Source organism: Ipomoea triloba, chromosome 5, assembly GCF_003576645.1.
Source record: "Ipomoea triloba cultivar NCNSP0323 chromosome 5, ASM357664v1".
Classification (NCBI taxonomy): Eukaryota; Viridiplantae; Streptophyta; class Magnoliopsida; order Solanales; family Convolvulaceae; genus Ipomoea; species Ipomoea triloba.
Window position 1 is genome coordinate 1,351,377 of NC_044920.1, and position 10,394 is coordinate 1,361,770.

The 10,394-nt window shown below is 33.9% G+C and overlaps 2 protein-coding genes across 2 annotated transcripts; both read right to left on the minus strand.

Moving 5' to 3' along the window:
- Positions 1-409: 409 nt before the first annotated feature.
- Positions 410-2,407, minus strand: LOC116021292. Its single transcript, XM_031261918.1, has 2 exons — positions 1,805-2,407; positions 410-1,233 (listed from the first exon to the last, which is right to left on the minus strand). The coding sequence occupies exon 1, from the start codon at positions 2,330-2,332 to the stop codon at positions 1,820-1,822; it is 513 nt and encodes a 170-aa protein (XP_031117778.1). The 5' UTR covers positions 2,333-2,407; the 3' UTR covers positions 410-1,233; positions 1,805-1,819.
- Positions 2,408-6,874: 4,467 nt separating this feature from the next.
- On the minus strand, positions 6,875-9,069 carry LOC116019327 (NAC domain-containing protein 45-like). The gene is made up of 2 exons (XM_031259484.1): positions 8,480-9,069; positions 6,875-7,618 (listed from the first exon to the last, which is right to left on the minus strand). The coding sequence occupies exons 1-2, from the start codon at positions 8,954-8,956 to the stop codon at positions 7,061-7,063; spliced, it is 1,035 nt and encodes a 344-aa protein (XP_031115344.1). The 5' UTR covers positions 8,957-9,069; the 3' UTR covers positions 6,875-7,060.
- Positions 9,070-10,394: the final 1,325 nt, after the last annotated feature.

The window sequence follows — 10,394 nt, forward strand, 5'->3', positions numbered from 1 at the left end:
AAGCTTGAAAGAGTACGTGTATTAGGACTCTGTATTCTATGCACACTAGAATTCATTTTCCCTCCCCCTATATTATTAGGAACATATGTTATCCTTTATTTTTACCATTCTGACTAGGACTCTTTATATCATTATAAATACATCTCTTCATGATGTACTTTACATCACCATAGATTGATCAATAATAATATCATTCCCAGAACTATTGTTCTCTTCCAACACACTCACGATCAAGCCACAGGATTTACTGCAATTTGCGGATTAGTGGTAGTTGATAAATCATAGTATATCAAAATCTAATTAAGATGTACTTAATAATGGTAAAAATAAGGTAGTAGTAATGCTCAGATTCAATGTACAATAAAAGTATAATGTAAAAACAAAATGGATGAAGAATAAACAAAAAAGGGTCACACATACTCCTTATTAGCTTATGGGTTTTTGACTGTTCAGTAGATGAGGCATCCACCATTTTTTTTTTCGGGTTTGTCAATGTCCCATATTATTTGTACACTGGAATTTACTTTCTATCTACTCTCAAATTCAACTATCAACTATTATTCACCCTCACAAAATTTTAATATTGACATTTTTTTTTGAATCCAATAACATGATAAAAGATAACTAATCATCAACTGTCACATTGTGAAATAAAGTGAGAGAGTAGAAATAAGTATCACATGGCCGGAGTAGAACTCGTATCTTAGCTTCATTCTCTATAAAGTAAGTCCCGCTGCGCTGTCTTCATTGGCAGGCATTAAGAATTTAAGATGACCCATAACTAGGGAATTTACGTAGACCGATGCAGTAGTTTACGTATAATTGAGCAGCTTTATTGATCATTTGTAACAAGTGACAATCTGACTTTGGTGTTGTGGAATGATGACTTGAAATATTGGAAGCAGAAATGCAAATCATCTTCACAAGCTATAGTGATCATTTCCCCATCTTCATCCTTGTACATGAATTTAAAACCATCTGCTTCCAAATCAGTGCATCTCTTTAAGACTTCTGTCTTCAAACTGTCCAAGGTTAGAAGGTCGAGCGGGAACCTAAGAAGATCCTCTTTGTATTTTACTTTAACCCACATCCTAGTACTGTTTTGGGACAGCCGCGGCTGCCGCTGTGGCGTTGTTATACAGCTTGATGGATACAACTTGGATTGCTGATCTTGAAGGTCTGGTGTAAACATTATGCCTTCTTGGCTCACTCCTTCGTGTTGAGATGTGCTAACTTTGGAAAAAAAATTTAAAGTAAAAAACATTGATTAGATTAGATTAGATTGATGCAGCCATTATACTTGAAACTTGAAAGAAATATGGTCAGGAGAAACACAAATCTTACAGACTATGAATCATATAGTTGAAAAAATAGCTAGGGGCTTGGGGGCGTCTAGTATGCTATATTAATCAAGGCTTAGGTGCACATGTAATTTTTATTTATTTTTTAAAAAATGTATAGTATTTAATTATTTTTAATTTTTAAGATGTGATAATTATGAATTAATACTAAATTATTAAACATTAAATATATATATATATATATATAGTTTCAAACAATGTAGGTTTATTTCCCTTGTTTTTAGTGAAATAACCAATTTAAAAGAATGAAACAATAGCTAATGGGGCGACTAAGTGGCCTAGGCAATCAACGTCGGGCCGACTAGCTACCTAGACCACCGATTATAGTAATGCTCTAGGCGACCGACTGATCAGCGTCTGCGGGATTTTTGCAACACTACTGCTATGAATATTATATATTCTAAATAATATAATATAATATAATATAATAAATCCAGGCCTACCTTTCTCAATTTCCGTCATTGAGAAGTAGTGGTAGCCACCGGAGGGCATTCCGTGATCACCGGAATGCATTCCAAATTGGCCGTGGAAATGCTGGAGTAGGTGGAAGAATTCATGAGAGGATAACCAAGACCAAACACGTCCATATTCTCCGCAGCTTTATAGATGTCCTCTGGAGGCCATACCGTTGTCATAGGAGGCACACCAAGACCAAGCATGTTCCCGGTAGGTGGAAATGTCGTCCATCCCAAAGAAGGCATGTTCTCCACCGTGGAAATGCCAGAGTAGGCAGAAACAGGCATAGGAGGAGGCACACCAAGACCAAGCATGTCCTCCATATTCTCGGTTGAAACATTCATTGGAGGCCTACCATGACCAAGCATGTCCTTGTTCCCAGCTCCCCATCCCAAATTAGGCACGTTCTCCAGCGTAGGGATGTTGATGAACTCAGTAGAACCAAACATCATGTTCTCCGCCTGAGGCAATACAGCAGCATTGTCAGGTACACTAGATCCATAACCATTCTCCATTAAAAATGAATTTCTTTTAGCTAGCTAGGATCATACAAGAATATCAAGCTAAGGAACGCTTAATTGTCTCAAGCAAAAAAGCCTATCCTTAGCTTGAAGGAGTAAACTCAGTAAAGGACTCTGATCTTAAGTAGGAAACTCGAAAGTCGAAACCCAAAAGAAGAGAAGAGAGAGTAGAGACGTCGGATATGCTGTGAGATGAGGGAAATTAAAGAAAAAGAGAAGAGGGTGGGGTAGGGGGGTGTTCCCCATTTGTCTCCCCAAAGGTGTTTGCCACTTCTCATCCAAAAATTTGCCAAAAAGAATATCCCATTCATTTGTCTTTTAGTTGTAGATACTCTCAATCACTCCTTCAGAACGTGCTGTTACACTTTTTAGAGTAACATATATTCACTTTAACTTTTTTTGACTAATATTCTCTTTATAAGGTCTTATTATTAATGATTGTAATTGTTTATACTTTTATTAAGTCCATCTCTTTTATATCTAATATAGTCATCGACTATAGTGGTTTTACTCAATTTAGTCATAAGTGACTTTTTTTTTGTACTCTATTTAATTCTCGACTTTAATGGTTTTACACACTTCTGTGAGTTCTGTTTGTTCGTTGGATGTTGATAACAAGATTAACATGGTAATTTCATTTCCCTTTTATTTTTTATCAGATCAATTATTAATTATCTTATAAATTGGGTAAATCTTATATGTTCAAAAAGTCAAGAATGGCAATAAGTACCCTCCTCTAAAAATTAAATTTGTAATCGAGTGATTACTCTATAGAAAGCTTGACCAACTTAGAGTTGCACTAATTTATAGGAAGTGAATAGGAAAAATGACGTGAAAGGTCCTGTCGTTGGTGGCGCTAAAGCCAACCTGGTGGGGCACGGTAAAAACTTCAAGAAAGCCAAAAAGGACAAGCAGAAGCTAGGTCCAAAAGGAGGCGTTACTAAGACGAAGTTTTCTGGTAAATGCTTCAACTGTGGCAAGAGTAGCCACAAGTCATCTGAGTGCAAGGTGGTCGTAGCCTTTTTGAGGTACAAACAAATACCCGGAGTATTCCGGGGTTATCGATCCACAGGGAAGCGGGGTATTAAGCACTAGTTACTAATTAATTCACGAGAAGCTATTCCAACGCTAACAATGGGTATTTATCTAAAATTATGAAAACAAAATAAATGAAGCAAGGCAAACGAACTTTTATATACAAGAGATTAAGAGCGGGATTTTTGGTTGTCAAAGTGTTAATCACCTAGTGCCAATCTAAAGTGAAATAACCATTCGAGTTCAACAAGTGTGGATGATTGCAATCTAAAAGGGAAAGATTACTCTCGTAATTCAAACCCAAAATAAGGTAATTGGAATACTCACTCTTGTGAGCTATTCACAACGTATAAGCAAGAACAAGCAATAAATGGAATACCCACTCTCGTGGGCTATTCACAATTGGAATACTCACTCTCGTGAGCTATTCACAATAAATCCCTTAATCAACATGTCCTCTCTCGAGGTACAAGAATCAAGTGCAATTGTGGGTGCTCTAATTCATAGACAAATTTAGCAATGAAACAAGTAATTAGGATCCTTAACTACAAGCATCAAGAAATTAAGCCACAATTACAACACAAGTAATAAACCCAAATAGATATTTCATTCAAGCAATTAAAGAACTAGGCACATAGGTTCATAAACACTTATCAATCCAAAAATCCCAAAGGAAAGCTTAGCCTATCATGGCTAAAATAAATTCAACAAATATACAATAAAGCTTTAAAATAGAAAAGAGAGGAAGAAATTCTCCCGAATGATGCCTCCAAGCTCTTCTCTTCTCTTGTTGTTGCTTCAAATCTTCTTCCTTGCTCTCATTTTTGGTCCAAATCCGCAGCCAAGCTTATTAGGGTTGATAGGAAGTGATGCTTTTATAGTGGGTGGAGAATGGGGGGCAAAAATGGCAATTCAAAGAACAGAAAAATCGCAGATCTGCAAATTTCGCCGCGACGAGAATTAGGCTCGCCGCGGCGAGAGCGTCACTGCCCAAATATTGGGACTTTCGCCGCGGCGAGAATCTGCCTGGGACGCAGCTCCAACTTGCAGCCTGATTTTGACCCTTTTCCCTTTTGAATCACACTTTGATGTCTTCACAAGAATTGTAGCCCTTGAAGTCTTCTTTCCAATGGTTCAAGAATCATCTCATTTGGAATTTCTTAGCTTGATATATGATCCAATCACCGAGGTGTCGCCATATTTAGTCGGAATTACAACTCTTTGATCTTTTGACCATTTTTCCTTTTGATCTACACTTTGATGTCTTGATAAGAGTTGTAGCCCTTTAAGTCTTCTTTTCAATGGCTCAAGAATCATCTCATTTGGATATTCCTAGGAAGAGATATGACCCGATTACCAAAATGTCGCCATGGTTGCGGGAATCTCTTGCTCAACTTTTCCTTTGTTTTGTTCATGTGGTCAAATCCATTGAAAGTGCAACTCTTTGGCTCCCTTGGAAGTATTTTTGACATCATCTTAGCTTCACCTTGGCTCCCCTATGGCTTGAGATTCATCCAAAAATGTCCCGAAAAACATACATTTCCTTCAATTAATCAATTTATGCACCTAAAGATATAAACAATTGAATTAAGGCACATTTTGCATAAAATCAAATTATTTATCACTCAAAATAGGTTTATATATAGGGTGAAAATATGGACAAATAGGCACTTATCACAAGGCTCTAAGGAAGAAGAACAAGAGTTCTTCAGCCAACGTTGTAGGAGATAGCAGTCGGAAGGAGGCCGAGATTAGCCTTTCCAATACAAAAAAAAAAGTGAAAATAACGAGGGATCGATTCCGTCGCTAAATAAGAAAAATTCGTCGCTAAAGTGATTAGTGACGGAAATTTTTGTCGATAAACAAAAATAATTCGTCACTATTTTCCTTTCGGCGACGATTTAATGATGAAATTTGCAAGGGAATAATGACAGAATATTCCGTCGCTAAATCTAGTGACGAAAATTCCGTCGCTAAATCTAGTGATGAAAATTCCGTCGCTAAATCTAGTGATGAAAATTCCGTCGCTATTGTTAGTTACTACATGTTGCGACGAAAAATGTGGTCGCTAATTTGTTTCTATTATTTACATTGAATAAAATTTGGTCGTTTTTCTATGGCAACTGGCGACCATCGCCCGATGGTCAAGTTTAATTTGGTTAGAAATTGTATCAAAATCTTAGGGGGGGTGTATTCAATCAAGACTTTTAAAGACTTTCAAATACTTTTAAAGTGATTGATTTTAATTGACTTTTGTAAAATTTTTGTATACTTTACTAGAATCTTTTAAACATTTATAAACTTTGTAAGAGTTTATAAATATCTGTATGACAAACATTTATAAACTTTTAAAAACTTTTTAATATTAAAAGGTCTAAAAAATCATTAAAAATCTAAATTGAATACACCCCTACAAACATTTTATAACTTATATTAATATTAATAATTTTTTTATAAAAATAAATTAAATAAAAATTTTAAATTGTAAATGTTTGTTGCAACCAGCAGCAACTTGCTGCTGATTGCAACAGGCTGTGAACAGTAGCAAGTTGCTGCTGTTCGCAGCAGATTGTTGCTGTTGCGAGCATCAATTTATTTTTATTATTATTTTTTTCTTTTTGCGAGCAACAATTTGCTCTAAACATCATTAAATAATAATTTTTCGTAGCAAAGTATATGGTATTTATGAAAGGTTTGAAACATACCGTAAAATTAATGAAAAGTTAATGGTTTAAATAGAGGGAAAAAAATTGTGAAGAATCTTGAAAAGTTTGGGGGAGTGTTGAATTTGCTTGAACATAAAAAAAAAAATCGGTATTTATGAAAGATTTGAAACGTACCAAAAAATTGATGAAAAATTTGCCTAGTTTAGATAGAGGAAAAAAAGTCTGTAGGAAATGTTGAAAAGTTTGGGGTTGAAGGGTTGGATTTCATCTCTTTATATTAATGAAGAAAAAGTCAATAGAAATCCTATTCTGACAGAGTTTGTGAAAGTCAATAACTTTTTGAATACCAGTAGACTTTTAAAAACTCTATAAAAGTCTTAATCGAATACCTGTATACTTTTAAAGAGTTTTGAAAAGTTTGAATTGAATACAGGTAGACTTTTAAAGAGTTTATAAAAGTCTAAATTGAATACCACCAAACTTTTAAAGTTGATAAAAGTATTTAAAAATTCATGAAAGTCATGATTGAATACACCCCCCTTAGTGACCTGTGATAGCAAGTCACTAACCAGTTTTTGAATTTTATTGCACAAAAATAAAATATTAATGGGTTTAATTATAATTTTAAAAAAATTAGGCACCTGTTTAACTTTTCAGGTAAAATTAAAGGGCCTATTTGACCATTTTCATAATAATAATTAATAATAATAATAAGATATTCGTTTTATAGGGGATAGCTAGGCTTTTAAATAAGAAAAGCAAAACACTAATAACTTGAAAAACATCAAATACTTGTTTTTTGCAAAAAAAAAAAAAAAAAAAAAACAAACAAACAAACATAAAATGCTTAAAAATTACATTCACTTGAAAAGCAGTAGTAAAACACAACGCAACACAACACATAATAGCACAAGCCATTTATGCATTATTATTATTACTTTGTCACATTCTTATAGTCATACTAGCTTTAGCTTAGATTTAAACATGTCCAAGTGAGGGGGCAATCTGGCAATGGATTCCTTCAAATTAAAAGAGACAATCTGACTGGTGTTGTTCCTGTGGACTTGAAAAATTCCAAGCAATAATGCAAATCTTCATCACAGGCTATTGTTACCATTTCTTCATCTTCATCTTTGTACCTGATCTTAAAAGTTTCAGCTTCCAAATTATTGAATCTCTTTAGGATTTCTGCCTTCAAACTATCCATAGTTGGAAAAGGAAGCAGGAACATCACAGTATCATTGTTGTATCCCACTACTTTAACACACACTCTACTATTGTCTTCCATTGTTGTATTATTATTATTATGATTATGAGAATTCATAGAACTTGATGCTGCAGCAGCAGCAGGATTCTCTGCATCAGAATTGGATTTATGTAGTTTTGGCTGCAGCTGCCTCACTCCTCCAACATACTCATTGTTGTAGTCCTTCCTTTTAATGTTTACATAATGTTTCCCAACTTCATAAGCCCAGGCAAGAGATTGTATTGCCATCAGGAACAATGTATGGATGTTCGAAGCAAATGTTTTCTTTTCCAGGGGGTTTTTCAGAAAGACTTTACAGATCACCCATTCATTCTAGAAAACAAACACAAATTTTAAAATAAAAGAATGTAAGTGTACAAATGATACACATTTTTGTACCCTAATGTTGGCTAATTATTTGTCAAGCCATTATAGTTTTGTTAGGTGCTTATTTTATATTTTTGGAGTATTATTCTTTGCTGCATCAGAACTCCCTATGCCAAGAACAAAATGAGAGGGTGAAGTCTGCAGGAATATTTGGATCAATTTAAGTCTTCCGGGAGTCTTCCAAAACAAATTAGCAAACTATTAAGATTCCTAATCTTACTATAAAAGGAGGAGAGAGCATGATAATTATGAAGGCAATTACACATGCCACTTTTATTTTGAAATGCTAATATGCTTAATCTCTTAATTTAATTGGCTAATTATTACTCCGTATATTGCTACAAAGTTGTCCAGTACTGCAAGAAGTTTTGTTGGAACGTTGATTCCAGGAATTAGTTTTGATTTGGCTTGCATTGTACCCACTCAAATAGGTGATGAAGATTGAGTTGGTGTGAAGAATTAGAGCCATAGTATGTATGGATATTGCTTCAACCTTGTAATCTTTTTATCATCATCAAGAAGTAAAGTGAATTGATTGCGCTGAGTAGTCTCGCAAACGTAGAAGGTTTTGCTACGAACTGCGTAAACAATTGTTATGTCCCTGATTCATTTTCTTCTCTTAGTTTTTATTTTTTAAAATTTTATTTTGCTATCTTTAATTGTGTATAATTCACTCCTAAACTAAGATAATAAGTAATTGGATTAAAAATTAAGTAAAAACATTTTAAAAATCTCTTGCATTCAAGATTCAGGAGCCCTTTTTCAAAGAAGATAAAATTAAAATGAGATCAAGAAATTATATAATACCTTAGCGTTTTGAGGAAGATTGTGCAAGGAATTGTGGCCCTCCAATCTGTATTCATGCATTACCCAGTTTGTCCTTTCACAGCTGGGTGCTCTCCCTCTGTAAAAAATCAAAGTTTTCTTCATCCCAACTAGGGTTTTCCCCTTGAAAATCTCTCTGTCTTCTCCGGTGGTTTTCCAGTATCCTGAATCAGTAGCTCTCTGCCCCGTGCCGTACTTCATAATCATATCCCTCCGGCTGAAGAAAAATCGTTTTCTCACACCCACACAAACACCGGGTTCCAACCTCTTCAAATCTGCCTCTTCTATGGCTGTTGTGAAGAAGCTAGGATCCTCAATCTTTCTCCTTAAGAAATGATTTATGAGCTCTTCGTCTGTGGGATAGAATCGATAACCTGGAGGAATTCTTATAGAATCGCCGGAATCTTTCTCTACCGGCGACGATTGCACATAATCGTTGGAACCACAAAAACCGGACATTGTTTTTTGTTTTTGTTTTTTTTTTTTTCCTTGGGAGCAATTTTCTTCCAACCAAACCCGGAAGAATTTGGAGTTTTGGATGCAGCTAAGTCGTCCAAGAAATTTATGAAGCTAAGTCGACCAAGAAATTTTCTTTTTTTCTACTACTAATATAAACACTGACGAGTTCTAGTTTTTTTTTAGTAATACTGACTCTGTTATAATGTAGTATCTGTTAATAGTTATTTCCTCAACATACTAAAACACAAAGAGTCAAAGAGTCAACAGTTGCCTCCATTGACGAGTTCTAGTTACCTTCCCTAATATGAGGTGTTTTGTAAAATAATTTATCAAGTCAATTTTAACTTATTTGTTCACTATTAGTTATTTGACTTGATCAAATATTTAATATAAATGTTTAGTTAATCTAATTTTTTTAAATAATTTATTATTCTAAAAAGTTAAAATTAAAAAAGCTACTCAAAACAGTCTTTTTATCAGTTTTTTTAAAAAATAAATTATTATTTAAAGCATTTTCAATAATTAAAAAAAAATAAAACAAAACAAAACAAAAACAAACAAAGCGACTGTATAGACGAGTTCAATAGTCCCATTTAGTAATCGAAGGCTAGTGACCTGAACATTTCTCGGTAACATGAACCGATCACTTGCAGACCAACCACGCAATCACCAATACCACCCAACAACAACAATAATAATTTATTAAAAAAAGAAAAATTAAAAATTAGTATCTTCATCATAAAGTAGCGACATGGACCACTTAATACTGTTTATTTACTTTTGCTTTTGCTGATGTTGTTATGTCATGGACTTAGGTCTACTTTGTATGGTGGATTCGGATCTAAAATGGCATCGAACATTTTTTTCAGAACAACACCGTCTGATTTTTTTTTTTTTAAATTACTTCATTCCTTGTCGTTTGTCTTCAGAATTCGGTCCTTTATATTCATAATTTTTGAACTCTATATTCACAATTATATACCAAATTACAGAACTCAATATTCACAATTACAAAATTTTATATTAACAATTTTTGAATTCTAAATGCACAATTACAAAACTCTATACTCAGAATTTCATAACTTTATATTCACAATTTAAAACCCATATATTCAACATTATAACACAATTTTTGAACTCTATATTTACAAAAAAAAAAAAAAACATTAATTGAGAAAACGGTGTTACTAACAACACTATTACTCAAGACGCACATTCTAAACTTGGGTCAATCTTGCAAGGTGGACTTGCGTCCATAGTATAATTTGCACTTTTTCTGCATGCTAACCTTTAGCTCTTGGACTGATTATTATTTATTTTTTGAATATGGACTGGTTACTTTTTGTTTACGCGTTTTGACCATTTTTGAGTGTGTGTGGCAATTTAGTCCAACAGCTTTTGCTTTACAGCTTTTTTTTTTTTTTTTTTTTTTTTTTTT